This window comes from Peromyscus eremicus, chromosome 3, assembly GCF_949786415.1.
Source record: "Peromyscus eremicus chromosome 3, PerEre_H2_v1, whole genome shotgun sequence".
Taxonomy (NCBI): domain Eukaryota; kingdom Metazoa; phylum Chordata; class Mammalia; order Rodentia; family Cricetidae; genus Peromyscus; species Peromyscus eremicus.
The window spans coordinates 64,028,187-64,046,093 of record NC_081418.1 but is presented as its reverse complement, the minus strand read 5'-3'; the positions used below and the strand labels follow the sequence as shown (position 1 = coordinate 64,046,093).

General features: G+C 40.5%; 1 protein-coding gene across 1 annotated transcript in view; it reads right to left on the bottom strand.

Annotated features, from left to right (window-relative positions):
* Positions 1–17,907, bottom strand: part of Ube3c (ubiquitin protein ligase E3C) — a 111,648-nt gene that overhangs the window by 42,731 nt on the left and 51,010 nt on the right. The window contains exons 12-17 of the mRNA XM_059257788.1: positions 17,698–17,855; positions 17,125–17,357; positions 9,110–9,214; positions 7,251–7,338; positions 5,339–5,436; positions 3,481–3,613 (exon numbers count right to left, since the gene is read on the bottom strand). Coding sequence (XP_059113771.1) covers positions 3,481–3,613; positions 5,339–5,436; positions 7,251–7,338; positions 9,110–9,214; positions 17,125–17,357; positions 17,698–17,855 — 815 coding nt within the window. The remainder of the gene's footprint in view (positions 1–3,480; positions 3,614–5,338; positions 5,437–7,250; positions 7,339–9,109; positions 9,215–17,124; positions 17,358–17,697; positions 17,856–17,907) is intronic.

Sequence of the window (17,907 nt, the reverse complement as noted above, 5' to 3'; positions counted from 1 at the left end):
AAAAAAAAAAAAACAAAACATGGCAATAAAATAAACGGTATTATAGGAAGCATTATGTAAAGGCACCGAGATTATCAATCAGGGGCATTTAACATTTATGGTTCAACAAAGCAGCAATACTAAAGAAACAATGACATCAAAGTTACTTAAAATGCAAATCAACAAAATACACATAACCTAGAAATACCAATTTTTATGAAGAAAGTCCCATTAAAAATATTAGCAACCAATAAAACTGATGGGAATTTTCCCAGAGCCTACAAGGAAAGCCTTTTTCTGTAGATATATCACACAGGAGATGGTTGGTTAGTGGGCCAGTGGGAGAAAGATTCTAAGTCAGAACAACCTACTATCTTTGAAGAGGAAAGTTAGGCAACTGAACTAGATGCCCATGGTGGGCAGGGGGGAAAAGATTTTTTTCTAAAGAGATATAGGTTTGTGGTGACAAGACTAATAGGTAATAGTGAATAGTCCTAACAACCCTGTCATAGAGCTCCATCACTGAAATGATTCACAAAGCAGTTCCAATCAAAGACAAGCCTGAATACAAGCTACTGTCCTTTTTACTCTGTGTAGCTCTGGAGTCTGTCCTGGAACTCGCTCTGTAGACCAGGCTGGCCCACTAACAGAGATCTGCCTGCCTCTGCCTTCCAAGTGCTGGAATTAAAGGCATGTGCCACCACTGCCTGGCTTTAAGATACTGTCTTACTTATCTGAAAGGACCCAAGCCAGTTTTCTAGAGTTCAATATTTACTATGAATGAAGACTCACAGCAAGCTAGAAAAGTATCTGAAGAAGGAAGCAAGCTACTGATATCTTTTGTTCCACCCTGTTTCGTCTGTGGTGGAAATACATACACAGCTGTTTATTTTCTACACCAATATCCTGACTTCTAAACATGTACGTGCAAAATGAGAAAACTTTTACTTCCATGCTTTCAGTCTGCCCACCTTTGCTGGGATTTAGTCCCTACAAGGACACAGTGCACACTAGCCAGCTCTGTGAAACCCAAGTGTGTTTTGTTTATGGCTCTGACAGCTGAAACATGCACTTCATGAAGTTTGCAGGCAACAGTTGCCTTGAGAGATTCTCTAAGGAGTGAACTGGTTTGTGACACAGGAGACTGTAAGTTGTGTTAAGGATGTTAAGGATGTCATACAAGAGGATCATACTCTGAGATGACAAGTGTCTCTTTTCAAAAGAACTAAATTTCATGTCACTACTTCTGTGTTGAAAGTTTTTAATTTAAAAAAAAAAAAAAGTATTTGTTGCTGGGTGTGGTGACATATGTCTTTAATCCCAGAACTCAGGAGGCAGAGGTAGGATGATCTCAATGAGTTCAAGGCTAGCCTGGTCTACATAGAGTTCCTAGACAGCCAGGGCTATATAAAGAGACCATATCTCAAAAACACAAAACAAACAAACAAAAAATTATTTGTTAAGTTTCAGGAAACCTCATTTCCTCAGATCAAAATGTCTGAAAAACAAGCTGGGCATGGTGATACATGCCTTTAATTCCAGCACTCAGGAGGCAGAGGTTAGATATAGCCCCATACCCCATGTGTCAACTTTTCCCAAACATTCTGGTTTCAGTTCCACCTCTTCAGAAAGTCCTCCAGCCTTCCTGCCAAGATAATCATTCACACTTCTCATGTTGTCCTATCTAATCATATTTTTTTCCAGGGTTCAGCTACAACTTCAACAGGCACTGCTTGAACATCTGCTGAGTGCATTTAGCAAAGGGTACATCTGGTAAATGGGAGAGACAAGCATGGAATTAGATAATAAAGTACGAATGAGGGCTGACTTATGAGCTGCTATAGGATTCCAAAGAAGAGACACTTAGGTTTTGGAGAGTATGCTTCTCTAGACTCTAGGTACCTAAATCTCCCTAATACACAATATGTGGAAACAAATCCTGAGGCAAGAGAAACCTTTCCTGGTGAGGATTTCACAGTCTGACCTCAGACCTGAACTGAAACAGTTCAACACACAAGGCTTGAGAGAGCACTGCATTGCTCAAATGACAAATATAAGTTATGCAAAACCACATCTCCAGCTGGCACCAGTTTTCTTCTACTATCACCATATTGACAACATTTACTCTTCAACTGGGCAGTGAAAATTATTACAAGCTGAAGGCTTAGTTTTCCTTAGAAAAATTAAATAGCTCCCTCAAAGAGAAGCAAGTATGATTTCTCATCAAACTCTCTACCATGGACCGAAGGTGACAGAGCTTTTATTCTGAGTACATTGTACTGATCGAACACTGATTGTATGCAGAAACACAGGCATGATATACTAGAGTTTAAATTGTTCCTATTACAGCATTTAACACTGACTGTCAAGTATTAAAACAAGATAAAACATGTATCACTGGCCTTCAGATTGCTGAAGTGCAATTTTCTTTACAGTATTGTTACTGAAGCACTTCTTGAAAAAATAAATACAGATTCAGCATTTATTTAATATAGTGAGACTTACAATTGGTCACACATTTATATAAAAATTACAGAATGTAAAGCAATTATTGCAGCACTCAGGAAGCTGAAGCAGGAGGATTATGAATCCCAAGACAAACCTGACTACATAGGGGGATCCTGTCTCAAGAACAAGAAAACAAACATCATGAAATGAGTGCCACCTGCAGTTTGGAATTATAGGCAGCAATATGAACAAGATACAATACATAACATGGTAATGAGGGCAAGGGACTGTCTTTAACAAAAATTGGTAATCTAAAATGCTTGTGGGGTACCTATCAATTTTAGTAATATTATTTGGTAGTTCACATTTACTAAATTTTATCTACATTTCAGTTTTAAAAAGACATACAGAGGGGTGGGAGTCCAGCCCAGTGGTAAAACACTTACCTGGGTTCCTTCCTTATTACAAAATGAACAAACAAACAAATAAACAACGTCATAATAAAACAAATTATGAACAGGAAAAAAAAAAAAAAAAAAAACCTTCCTCCCAGGGAACTGAAACTAGGCTCTCACTCATGCTAGTCTGTTAGTCAAGTAGTCTACTACTGATTATCTATCTATCTATCTATCTATCTATCTATCTATCTATCTATCTATCTATCTATATCTACATCTCCATCCCTATGCAGCCCTGGTTCCTAGTGCTAGGGTTAAAGGCATGTACCATCACACCCTGCACCAGCTCAACAGAATTGTTTTTCACTATTTTCTTTATCTGTTTTTTTTGAGAGAGGGTCTCACTATATACTCCTGGCTGTCCTGGAACTCAATATGTAGACCAGAGTGACCTCAAACTCACAGAGGTCCACCTGCCTCTCCTCTCCAGTACTAGTACCAAGGTTAAGGGTGTGCATCACTATGCCCAGCAACAATTTTTTCTACAGTAATTCCCCACTTCCCCCTGATAAATGCAGGCACACAGAGAACACTATATATACAGTGTACACACACACACACACACACACACACACACACACACACACACACATACCATTTTCTGGAGAAAGTTTGTCATAAGCATCTTCATAAATATAATTTCTTCTTATTGTGACATTGATCCCATCCAGAAATGGTCCATCTCCTTGAACTTCCTGTTTATCTGCATAAATCAACCTTTGAAAGATCTAACAAAAAGGTAAAGTTGTTAAGGTTATTAGAAACAACACATTTGCTGTTATAAGCACAAACAATCTAAACAAAACTGTTACACGTTTTAACTTTGTATCTCTATAAATTCTGGCATCAGTTTTTATATATACAAGGTAGCAAATATTAACTTTTTCAAGAAATGAATATCTCTAAAACTGTTTCCCCTTCATTTACAGTCTTTTGAAAGACCCATGCCACGGTATGTATTCATTTATTGAGTACTTCTTAAAATTCAGACAGACAGGGTTATTAAGATGACCCAGTGGGTAATACACTTTCTGTTATGAGTTATGACCTGCTGGGTGGTGGTGGCGCACACCTTTAATCCCAGCACTTGGGAGGCAGAGCCAGGTGGATCTCTGTGAGTTCGAGGCCAGTCTGGTCTACAGAGCGAGTTCCAGGATAGGCTCCAAAATCTACACAGAGAAACTCTGTCTCAAAAAACCAAAAAGAGTTATGACCTGAGTTTGATCTGGGACCTGAATGATAGAAAGAGATAACAGACTCCTAAAAGTTGTTTCCCAGCCTCCACATGGACTCTGTACAATGCACACGCACATACACTCACTGTTGAAATATTATTTAGGAGGAAAGTGAAGCTCTTAAAGCAGTAGCTCTTAAAGCTAATCTTAGAATATTTTCCCCAAGAATAAAATTCAAATGTCTATGATGCCGAAACACTAGTAGAGGGAGCTCAGGAGTTGGATGCTATGGTATGTTGGCATTTTTATGAACACTTGGAGCAGCAGTTCTCAACCTGTGGAGTCATGGCATGTTTGGCAAACCTATACCACCAAAAAACATTTACATTAAGATTCATAACAGTAGCAAAATTATAGTTATGAAGTAGCAACAAAAATAATTTTATGGTTGAGGGTCACCACAACATGAGGACCTGTATTAAAGGGTCACTGACCGAGCCTCTAGGTTGGTCAGTCCATTTTTTTTTTTTTTTTTTTTTTTTTTTGCTTATCCTGGACAAAAAAATGTAGGCCTGAGAAATATTGAGGACCTAGCAATTTCTAGAAAATTTCTAATATAAAAAAAGTCTAAGCCGGGAGGTGGTGGCGCATGCCTTTAATCCCAGCACTCGGGAGGCAGAGTCAGGTGGATCTCTGTGAGTTTGAGGCCAGCCTGGTCTACAGAGGGAAACAGAAACTGTCTCGAAAACAAACAAACAAACAGTCCAAATTAAATTGGAAACATATATGCAATCTTTTATACATTTGTCAAAATCATCTGGCAAGGAGCTAATTTTTTCAAAGTGGTGATAGTCATAGTAACTTTTAAACAAAGGTACACAAAAATATTGGCATTTTTAGTAACAATGCAAACTTTTGACAATTTTTTTTTTTAAATATTTATTTATTATGTATACAGTGTTCTGTCTGCAGGCCAGAAGAGGGCACCAGATCTCATTACAGATGGTTGTGAGCCACCATGTGGTTGCTGGGAATTGAACTCAGGACCTCAGGAAGAGCAGGTAGTGCTCTTAACCACTGAGCCATCTCTCCAGCCCACTTTTGACAATTTAAACAGCCTTCTGTAGCCCAACTATCAGAAATCTCTAGTCTAACAAGCTGCTCAGCTAACTACAAGAAGTATCTGGCTGAATTTTAAGTATGAACTTGGAGATTTTTACTTGCGGTGTTAACTTTTTAACTGTGGTAAGTTAGCATCATAGGGTCGGAATGGCATACCTTTACTCGCTCCTCAAATGGAACCACAAAAGGCAGTTCTGTCAGAATGGCAAGCTGTCGTTCCTCAGACACAGACAGGGGTGGGGACTCCAGACCCACTGCAATACATGTTAAACTCATTAGTCCCCTTGTGTTTTCCTTTCCATTCACTGCCAGCTACTAAAATCAGGATTTATAAAATCATTTTAAGACTCTAAAACAACCTAGTGATTCCATCTCTTTCTAGTTCCACGAACACACCCTGCAGGCCCAATCTGAAATCTCTGAGGTTCTTCCAGCCAGGTGAGTGACACAGGCACCATCTCCATCTGTCTGCTCACCCTACAAACACAGCAGCACTCATGGAGTGAGGCTCGGGATGCCAGTGCTAAAGTGGGAGGTCCCTGTACCTAGAAGAAGGTTGTGCATCAGTGGGCCTGTACTGGTACTTCACTAGAAAACTTAGAACCTGCCTGCTCTTTCCCAACAGTGAGAAAACAGCCTAGCACAATGAAAATCTTTCAAACTCACTTGAATGAGAATAAAAATGTGGATAACTTTTAACTTGGGAGGCAGAGGCGTCTCTGAGTTGGAGGTAAGTCTAGTCTACATAGTGAGTTCCAGGACAGCCAAGACTACAAAGAGAGACCTTGTTTCCAAAAAAAAAAAAAAAAAAAAAGACTTCTATCTATAACATATTTTAAAGCCTACAAATGCAACAAAAAACCAAAACCCAAAGCAACAACAACAACAAAAAAACCACCAAACACCTGAAAATACACTCAATACCATTAGCCAGTTGGGAAATGAAGATTAAAATCACAATAAGATACCACTGTATTACTCACTTACTCTTTGGTAGAGCTAAGAATGAAATGCAGGGTTTGATCCAGGTTAAGCAAGTGTTCTACCATTGTGCTACATCTCTAGTCTAACACGTACTTTTAAATGGCTAATTTTAATTTCTTTAAAAGAAGTTGACAATTTCACACATGTACACAATATATGGTGATTATATTCATAGCCCATTATCCTCTCCTATCCTCCTCCCACTCCTGCTGACCACTTTCCTCACAACTAGTCTCCCAATTCTCATCTTTTCTGGAGCATGGGCAATTTATCACGGGCTATGTTACTAAAGAAAATGACTCCCACTCTCTTACCAAACATTAAGTGCTAACAGCTCCTCAGGAAGTTGTGAAGCCCCATGAGTTCCTCTCTCATCAATGCCAGTATGCTGAAGGGCCAGGCAAGCACAGCTACTATTCATTACTGAAATGGCCAGCCATACCCATAAGATAATGGTCTTTTTAAAATGACAATCCCAGGAGGACATGGTGGAGTACATCTTTAATCCCAGTATTTGGGAGATCTCTAGACCAGCTAAGGCTACATAGTGAGACTCTGTGTCAAAGAAGCAAAAACCAACCAACCAAAACAAAACATGACAATCCCAAGTACTGACTGGGATGACAGAGTACCTGTGCATAAATCATACGTCTCTGGTCTGAATGTTAGGTCATATAGTTACTTCAGAAAACAGTTCTGCAGTTTCTTATAAAGTTAAGCACATGCTTGCAGTGACTTAGGATTCTTCCAGTATTTATGTTCACACAAATACTTGCACAGTGATAATAATAGTAGCTACATTCATAACCACCAAACTGGCAAAATAACAAAATATCTTCTTTATGGCATAACTACTCAATGAAATTCTGTGGAGTGATCAAAAGAAACAGCTATGATCCACTTAACCCTACTGTTTCTTGCTGCTTGCCCTGCAGTTCCACCTTTCAGGGTATATCAGCTAATTTTTATTGAGATGATGAAAATACTGTGTGGTGTTCAGCAAAAATCACAGAGCTAACAGTAGGAGTGAATGTTGCAGCATATTCACCCTTGTGAAAAGAAGTTCCAACTGAGGAGAACTTACCCTCCAGGGTGGACTGCAGTGGGCCAATCCTGCCCATCCTCCGGAAGCGCCACACATGTCTAGATGCAGGTACATAGAGCTGGGTGACCTGTGGGAACCAACTGCTGTCAGAATTTGCCTCTGCCCCAGTACTGTCTGATGGCATTTGAACAGAAGCATGACCTACAGTTCCTTCAGGAGCGGGCTGTCTATCCCTATCCAATGCAGGGTGCCTCTCATGTCCTCATATTCTAGCCTTGAACACTTTTTTTTTTTTTAAAAAGATTTATTTATTATGTGTACAGTGTTCTGTCGGCATGTATGTTTGCACGCCAGAAGAGGGCACCAGATCTTATTACAGATGGTTGTGAGCCACCTTGTGGTTGCTGGGAATTGAACTTAGGACCTCTGAAAGAGCAGTCAGTGCTCTTAACCTCTGAGCTATCTCTCCAGCCCCTAGCCTTGAGTACTTTAAAAGTAAATTGATAAGTATCTGGGCAGAGTAAATTAACACAATCATATAATTAGAAAACAAAGCATATCACATGCTATTTTCTCTTAAGTTTTGCTTTAATCTATAAGTTTTTCTCATCCTGTAGTTTTAGTCTTTGTAAAAAAAAAATTTTTTTTTTTTTTGGTTAAATGAAGGTACAAGCTTCTGCTTTTAGTGTGGATCATACTCTCTACTTACAGAGGTACCCGAAGAAGCTCAGAGCAGCAGGCCCAGTATGTGTGGTGGCATGTTACACCCCTCCCTGAACCTACAAGACAGGATACCCATTATCTGGAAGATATACCACAGGAAGGCATCAATGCTATCGAGATAGTCTTAGAGAGGCAGGTCAAATGTTTACTACTTCTTTCTTTCCAGAACAGTCTACAAAATAATGAGATGGTTCCTTGACACTCTATAAAACTGATGGATGGAGGTCTTTTCCTCTTTAGTGCCACTGTGAATTTGTGGAGTTACTATATGAGACCAGTCCATGCAGCTATTTTCAGTGTTGCTCACAGTTCCCAGGACAGTTTCCATGTCTGGGAGGAGGGGCTCTCAGGAGTCTCTGACTTTTCCTCACACCCTAGCAGCCTCTACTGTGACAGGTCACCACACCTCAAATCTAGAACTACTACTGGGCTAAAACCTTTTGTGTTGGTGGGAAAAGTTCCTTAGAGTCACCTACCTGGGCCCTGGAGCTGTTCACTTTGCAAGATCTGCCCATCTGCAGACCCTGCCAATGGGCAGAGCTGGAGGCCTCAGGCTCAACTTGAAGATAGCTTTTCCAGCCATAGCTCCACTGTCCTGCCACATTCCTGTGTTGGTTTCTTGCTGCACTCGTATCCCTATTTCCCCTCTAGCTCTCCACTCTCAAAGACTCTAAAATGCTTGAGTGGTGACTTCCTCTGGGAGCACCTGATGCCCTCTACTATATACTCTCTTCCTGATGGTCTGGAAGATTTGGTCTGCTTTAGGTTACAATCTTAGCAATGTTCTATTGTGTCTGCCCCCTTAGAAAACCTAGGATAAAGCCCATCTCTTTTAACTAATGAAAATACTTTTTCATTACTAAAAATTACTCATTTAGTAGTGTTACTAAAAGTGAAATTGTTTTAAACTAACAGACAATTATTGGGCTTCAATCCAACCAGAAGCAAAAAAAACAAAACCAAAAAACCAATCAGATAAAGATAATCAGCATGCGGTCTAGGCCAATGCTGTTGCTACATATCTTTCCCTCTGACCAAGAGTTAGCATTACAGACAACACTGATATCTATTCAAAAGTGAAGAATTAAACATTTTTAAAAGACTTACTCTCCCCAGAAATACAAAAGCTGAGAAACCACCTTTAATGAAAACTATTAGGGAGATTTTCCACTAACTTTATCTGCTTTGATATCCTCTTGTTCTGACAGCCAGTGGTTTGGAGGACAGAAATTTCTCCTCGTGTCTCTAGACTTCAGCATTTTCACTAGGTTGGTGATAACCTGAAGAGAAAGAACAGGGCATTGTCATACAAACAACTCAGTAACAGAGCAGGCAGCACCACCAACCAGATGCCAGAAGACACTGGCACAGGTGCTTTTCTACTTGATAAAATGGATGTGGACTTCCCAAGCTTACAAAAAAAGCCTCCTTCAGGGACCATAAGAGCATGCTAGAGGAGTAAACCAGTTGTCTGCCAAACAGAAAAACAACACAAGTGCACACACAAAGTGCTCTTTAAAAATGAGGCCGGGGAGCTGGACGGTGGTGGTGCGCACCTTTAATCCCAGCACTCGGGAGGCAGAGCCAGGCGGATTTCTGTGAGTTTGAGGCCAACCTGGTCTACAAAGCGAGTTCCAGGAAAGGCACAAAGCTACACAGAGAAACCCTGTCTTGAAAAACAAAAACAAACAAACAAAAAAAGAGGCCAGGGGATTGAAGAGATGAGATGGTTCCATTATTAAGAATGGCTTCCCTCTCTTGTAAAGGATCCAAGTTCAGTTCACAGCACTCATATCAGGTGGCTCACAAACACTTGTAATTCTAGCTCCAGGGGATCTAGACCTTCTACACACACACACACACACACACACACACACACACACACACACACACACACACTTTAAATGCCGCGCCCCCCCCCCCATGAAGTGGGTAAAATTGCTTTTTTTTTCTTTTTGCAAAAAAGGTCTCATACAGCTCGGTCTACATCCTCTTGAATTCCAAATCCTCCTGCTTCTAATTCCCAAGTGCCAGTGATTACAGGCATTGTATCACCACACTTTGTTTGGAATTCTTTTCTTTAGCAGCACTCCCTTTAGATTTACTTTATGTGTACAAGTGCTCTGCCTGCATGTATGTATGTGCACCATGTGTGTACCTAGTGCCCTCGGAAGTCAAAAGAGAGCACCGCATCTCCTGAAACCAGAGTTGTAGGTGTTTGTGAACTACCATGTGGGTCCTAGAAACTGAACCTGGGACCTTTGCAAGAGGAACAAGTGCTCATAACTACTGAGTCATCTCTTCATCCCCTTGGCTAGAATTTTGTTTTTGTTTTTTGAGACAGTATAGCCCTGACTGTCCTGGAACTCACTCTGTAGACCAGGCTGGCCTAAAGTTCACAGAGATTCACCTGCCTCTGCCTCCTGAGTGCTGGGATTAAAGGCGTGCACTACCTCTTGGTTAGAGCTTTTAAGACACAACTCTGGTAGTGCAATAGCTACCTGGGCTGTAATGAAGCTCATTTCCACCACTATGCAGTTTTTTTTTTTTTTTTTTTAGTGTTTCTGAGAAATATCACATGAGGGATGTTGGTGAAATAGTATCCTAAATCTTTATTTTCCCCACACACCTTGCCTGTGCCTCTGATCAATTTTCTAGTCTTTTATCTTGGTATAATTTCCAAGCTGGTCATACTGCCCAATTACAACATCACATCTATATGTGTCCTTTGCATGTTCTTGGAACAATAGCTCTGTTTTGGCTATGCTATGAGCTCCTTGAGAAGAGAGCCCAACAAATTATCTAGGCACCTAGTAGTTTTCAGTTACTAATCTGGGATCAAAAGTAATTTGATAGGATTAAAGAAATCTAGCAATACTATCTAAAAAAGATCTACTCCCTATGCTACATAGAAATATACTTTGTAGAGCTGGCAAAACTGCTCAGTGACTAAAGATGCTTTGTGGTGATAGACTGCGCACCCTAATAAACTTACATGAGGATCAGAGGACAGAGCCAGCCGCTAGACTAGACATAGGAGAACAGACAGTGGCAGCACACACCCTTAATCCTATCACTGTTACACACAGACACCAATGCTGCCAATCCATAGAAAGGTGTGGAGACAACTGGTGTGATGTGTGCTTAGGAATATTTATTCTGGGAGACACCCTTCATATTAGCACTGAATTGCTAGTGGGACTGACGGGGAAGTACAGAAGATGCTGAAATACCCCACTTTTTGTTTGGATTTTTGTTGTTGCTGTTGTTGGGATACTCTTAAAAACAATCATCAGGAGCTTGGTGTAGTAGTGTACACCTTTAATTCCAGCACTCAGAGAGGCAGAGGCAGACAGACCTCTGTGAGTTTGAGGACAGTCTGGTCTACAGAGTGAGTTCCTGGACAGCCAGGACTGTTACATTGAGAAACCCTGTCTTGAAAAACTAAAAAATAAATAAGAGGGTGTGTGTGTAGCCTATTTTGAAAAGCAACTGCAAGATGAAACTATAAATATTAATTAAAACCAAACAGCACAGCTAATTCATTTTTTGGTGATGGAATTTAATCTAGAGCCTCATGCTTTCTAGATAAGGGCTGTATCATTGAACTACATTCCCAGTTCTCTTTGTACTTTTTGAAACAGGGTCTCAGTAAGTTGCCTAGGAGGATCTTAACTCCCTTAGTAGTCCAGCAACAAAAAACTTCTACAGGAGCATCACCAGATAGAAGAGGTTCTCCTACAGGGAATGAGAAGAACACATCACAAGTTTACTGAAAGCCATCACTACACAATGATACTCACAGGGCCCAGCCTGAGTTCATCTTTTATTCTCTGGCACAGGGCAGTCAGCATGGTGTTTCTGAAGGAATCAATGGTGAAGGCTTGGAATGCTAGGTGTGAGCTGCCCTACAAATGAACCTGTTTTACATAGCCCTCAGCTATCACTTGTTAAAGATGGTGTATTTTGAGAGTCACAGCTTTGTTATATGTCTGAAATACCACAAAATTGTTTCCTTAAGTATTCATTTCAATTAGCCACCAAGCCAACCCTCAATAATAAGAACAGGCCTAGCTTTGAAAGAACAGAACACAGGTCTACCACTCTGGGACTCCTAGTGAAAAATGCACATCAGGATTGCAGCTAGGACACTGTGTTGCATCCATTTACTTTGTTAAAAATTTGGGTTTTTGTTTTCTCTGTCTTTTTTCTTTGGTAATGGAGACAGAACCAAAGCTTGTCCATGCTAGACCAACAATCTACTTACTAAGCCACATCTTCATGTTTTTGAAATTAGTATGCATTAATTCAAATAAAGCTGGGTTGTTGGGTTTTTTTGTTTTTTTTTTTTTGTTTTTGAGACAAGGTTTCTCTGTGTAGCTTTGGAGCCTGTCCTGGAACTCTCTTTGTAGACCAGGCTGGCCTTGAACTCACGGAGATCCACCTGCCTCTGCATCTCTAGTGCTGGATTAAAGGCTTGCACCACCATGCCCAGCAAAACTGGGTTTTTGGTTTTTTTTTTTGAGGCAGGGTTTCTCTGTGTAGTTTTGGTGCCTGTCCTGGATCTCGTGCTGTAGACCAGGCTGGCCTCAAACTCACAGAGATCCGCCTGGCTCTGCCTCCAGAATGCTGGGATTAAAGGCGTGTGCCACCACCGCCTTGCTAAAACTGAGTTTTATTTATGACATTTCATAATACACATAATACTTCAAGCACATTCATCTCCTCCTTAGTCCCCCCCTACCCCAATTCCTTTTCCTTATACCTACTCCTTTCACATCTTCTCATGTGAGCATCCTAGTTGTGCACGTGTGTGTGTGTGTGGGGGGGGGCGGGGTGCAAACAGCTTGACCACATAGCTGCCATGACAAGCTTAGAGGCCCAAACACAGCTTCTGGCAGGTACCACCTGGACCCAGGAAAAGCCATAAGCTGACCCCACCCAGTGGGGCCTGCCTCTAAGAGGAAATACCTGACATTCCAAACATTCCCTATAACCTAGACAAATGACAGCCAATCAGGGAGGGTCCTGAACCCTGGAAATCCCTTCATCCAACCTCTGCTATGATAAAAAGCCCACCTTGCCTGGGCTCTGGGCTCTCTGCTCACTGCTGTGTTGGACAGAGTGTCCAAGCTCCGAGCTTGAAAATAAAGGCTCTTTGCATTTACATACAGGATTTGGTCTTTTGGGGGTCTCCCTGGTGGTCTTTTGGGGGCCCCCGAGATCTGAGCATAACACCAATAAGATCTGTTATAGTTGTTATCAGGAGCAAGGTGAGTTTGATTACAGAATCCTGAGCACCTTCCCAGTGGCTGTATTATTGAAGAAAATTTCTCCTACGCTCTCATTAACTGCACATCTTAAATCTTATCTCAGGAGCTCCTCGAATTTCAATGATAGGCTACTGAAGGATCTAACACTGTAAGGTTAGCTGCTGTGAGTTCAAGAGTGCAGCAGCCATGTCACGCCGGAAGTCAGTATTCCACACCTATTCCTTCCTCTAATTCTTGTATTCTTTCTGACCTTTCTTCCATTATGTTCCATAGCCTTGTAGTGATTTGAATGAAAATAGGCCCATAGGGAGTGGCACTATTAGGAGGTGTAGCCTTATTGGAGGGAGTGTGTCACTATGGGCAGGCTTTGAGGCTTCAGATGCTCAAGCCAGGCCCAGTGTCAACCTCTTTTCCCACCGCATTCAGATCTGGACATAGAACTCTCAGTTACTTCTCCAGCACCATGTCTGCTTGCATGCTGCCATGCTTCCCACCGTGATGATAATGGACTGATTAAACCTCTGAACTATAAGCCAGCCCCCAATTAAATGGTTTCCTTTATAAGAGATGCTGTGGTCATAGTATCTCTTCACAGCAATAGAAACCCTAAGACAGATATGAATGTCCCATTTATGGGTCATTTATTCTCAGTAGTTTGGCCAGTTGTGAGTCTCTGCAGTAATCGCTCATCACTGCAAAGAGAAGCTTTTCTGACCAAAGCTGACAGCAGCACTATTCTATAGGCATATATTTAGAAGGTATCATGATAGGTACATCATGTTCAGTTAGCAAAGAACAACAGTAGCTTCTCCACTATGGCATAAGATTTCCTTAGACATGGGCTTTTGACTAGGTCTACAGTATGAAGACTAGTCAGCAGAAAGGAAGCTAATAGCCAAGTTTCAGCTTTGTTTTTCTATGTCCTGTGAGCAAGCCAGCCTGCTCTCCCGGTACTGGGATGTACCAGGTTTACCACCACACCCAGTGTAGTTTTTTCTTTCAAGTGGAAAATACAAACTGACAATCAAGAGAGAATCATCTATCACAGCACTCTCTGCTCTCTTTGCGGCAATGCATACAGATGTGCCTGCCTCCCTGACACACTGCCTTTGATAAGGCCCATTAAATGTGGTAGCCAGATACAAAGACATATCAAGCAGGATTTACTACCTCTTCACAGGGTCAAAGTGATTCTAACTATAAATAACACTTCAAAAAGAAGTTTACATAAAGTTGATAAATGCATGATCTGTTTTAACAATGTTGATGCAGAATTTGGGAACCAATCTCAATTCCTACAGTGACAAGTAAAGATGACTCTAAGCACTTAAATTCTATGTTCTGTGACCAGCCAACAGAGCCTCTCACTCAAATTAATTCAAGAGGATCATTTCTGACTGAAGAATGAAAATGGCTGCACTGAAGGACAAAACCCAGTCTCGGTGCTTGTAACTCTTGTCAGTCAACAGAGAGCCAGAAATCAATGGCAAATGCTTTCACCTCCTTTGGTTGGTTTTATTATGAATATTTCTACTCTAATTTGATATAGTAATATACATAAATGGTGCTGACATTTTATTTTGGTACTTTCAGGAGAACATGGCTGGCTATGTAAAGGGACAACATTTAACATCTCCCACACAGAATCATTACCATGACAACTCCCTATTTAATTCTATTTAAGGCCAAAGGTCTTTGTTAAAACACAATTTCAAACCTAAACCAATTCCATATCAAAAAGAAAAGCAAACTATTAAGATTTTGTATGTAGCTTAGTGGTAGAATGCTTACCTAGCATGTACAAAGCCCTGGGTTCAATCTCTCTTTCACTTACACATACATCAAGAAAGCAAAATCATCTACCACAGCACTCTCTGCTCTCTTTGCGGCAATGCATACAGATGTGCCTGCCTCCCTGACACACTGCCTTTGATAAGGCCCATTAAATGTGGTAGCCAGATACAAAGACATATCAAGCACTATTTTGTTTCTCTTCATGGGGTTAGGTTCAAGTACACAGAGTGAACACCGACCTAAATTTGAGAGGAGTGTGTTTGAGACAGGGTCTTGCTTAATTCACCTTGGACTCAATATAACCCAGGCTGGCCCCTGCTTGTAATCATTCTGCCTCAGCAACTTGAGATCTGGGATTACTAGCATGCATCACTACACTTGGCTCCACAAAATTTTTATTTAATGTTTAAGCAAAACAAAATAGGGTCAGAGTGAAAAATATCTCATGGAGCATTATTAAATTCAGATATTCCTAAGCCCCAAAGATAAGACTATCATATGAAATTATAAAACACCCAATAGAAACTGTGAAACAGTGAAGTTATCTTCCAGTGTACACAAAACCCAGTGTCCCACAGAAGGGTTACTAGCAAAGATCCCAGAGCTTAATTAATTACATAGACAAGAAAACATATATGCTACCATATGGCCTAAATCCATGAACGCTCATACAACCATTCCAAGTTTGAAGTAGGTGAGATAGTTTATTTATAACCTAGAAAAGGTACAAAATATCCCACCTTCAAGGAAGGGCACAGCAGGCAACTTTTAAAGTTTACTTACAAATGCACAGAGAGGTGATTAAAATAAATTGTGCAAACATGTATTACATCAATCTGCACAAATTATGAATTCAATGATGCATTAGCCCTGTATTCACGCAATCAAAACATTATCAGTTACTTTCACTGCTGCTAATGCTTATGCTTCTAAGTGAAATGTGTTGTAAAATCAGGCAGAATGGGCTACAGAGAGACTCTCATGGACTTGTAGGATGAATAAGCAGTCCTTAATTAGCCCATCAGGTTAAGTGCAAGCATTAATGGGTCTTTCCTAAAGTCTAGCTTGACATCTTTCTCCAAACATGGCCAAGAAGAAAGTTCCATTAGCAATATTAATACAAGCTTAGTTGATCATTTTCATTCAATTAACTTCTTTCAATTAAATAGATAGCTTGACAAAAGCAGTGATAAAAGACCTGAAGGGACAGCTGATGACTCTCATGGAACATTAGTGTGCGAGAGGTCGCTGGTACTAAAGGGCCTGTAAATCTAGCATTCAATTTGGAAGATGCATTTCTTCTGCTCTCACTCCTTTAACGAGCCATTTTAGCTGACTAGATGTGTTTGCAGCAGAAATTGCATGGGGGTCAGAGTCAAGCACCCTTTTCCTGTTCTTTTTTCCCACTCCAAGTCAGTAGTGGTCTCCTGCCAGCATGCCATCCATGGTACCCCAGAACTTCTTTTTCTCTGTGGTGAGAAATGAACACATTCTAGAGTAATTTATACATAGTATACATCAAGAACTAAGACGAATTCCACCTTTATGATTCCATTTTACAGAAGATTCAAAAATAATTTTTACTACCAAAAAAAGATCTTTTAGTGAAAAATAAAAATGGAAATATTTAAAATTTTTTATTACTACTTCAGCCTGTCAAAGAAAGTCTTAAGACATTTTACACATGTATTAACGTGAAAGCAAGGTTTTTACTTATCCTTTTTTCCATTTTCCTCTTTAAAATTTTATTTAAATAACAATTTTTCATTTATTTTTACATACCAACTGCAGTTTCCCCTTCCTCCTCCCCGTTTTTCATCTTCTGCTGTAGCACTTATGTATAAGGTAGAAGACAATGTTTGGGAGTCAGCTCCCTCTTTTTACTGTGTGTGATTCAGGACTCAGCTCAGGTCTCAAGGCTTGGCAGAAAGCCTTTACCTACTGAGCCACTTCACCAGCCCAAAAGCAAAGTCTTAAACAGATATATAATAAAGACACAGCTTTTCTTTAAAAGTTTTGTAAGTTAAAATTATGCCTGAAATCAACCTGCACATTTCTACTCTTCTGAAAGGAACTAAGCAGAAACAAGTCTGTGCTAGACTCACTCTCCACACGCCACGTACCTTGAACAACTGAACCCATCGCTTCTGCTCCATTTGTATACACTGTTGCATCTCAGAATTAGTAGTGACCCCAATACTCTGAAATGCGGTGACATATTCTTCCCGAACTTCTGGCTTTGTTTCTGGATATGCTAGCTTGATGATCCCCAAGCAGGCATCCCGAAGGCAGCGAGACAGCAGGATTAGCTCCTCCAGAGTGAAAGGCATCATGGATGATTGTCTCTGACCTACAACTGAAACAACCCAATTTTCCACCAGGTTTTTTGTTTTTTTAAAAATCAATATACACAGCAAGGGAGAAAAAAAAAAAAAGCCTCTTTCAAACTGACAGGCACTGACACCAACAGCAAACCCATTTTTCAAAACTCTCACCAGGGCTGGAGAGATGGCTCAGAGGTTAAGAGCACTGGCTGCTCTTCCAGAGGTCCCGAGTTCAATTCCCAGCAATCACATGGTGGCTCACAACCACCTGTAATGAGATCTGGTGCCCTCTTCTGGCATGCAGTCATACATGCTGTATACATAATAAATAATAAATAAATCTTAAAACAAAAAACAAAAAAAACCTCTCACCTTCTATGGGATCACCAAAAAATTCATTGTCATGTATGGAAATCAGTGAATGACTGAACAAGGAGCTGAAGAGATAGAAGAGTGGGATGATCCGACTAGAGTCTTCAAAAGACATGGGTGAACCCCTTGATATCACCTGAAGCAATGGCACCATAGACCTAAAGCAGGGGAAGCAGAAACAAAATGGTACTTCAAGGTAAGTTTTAGCTT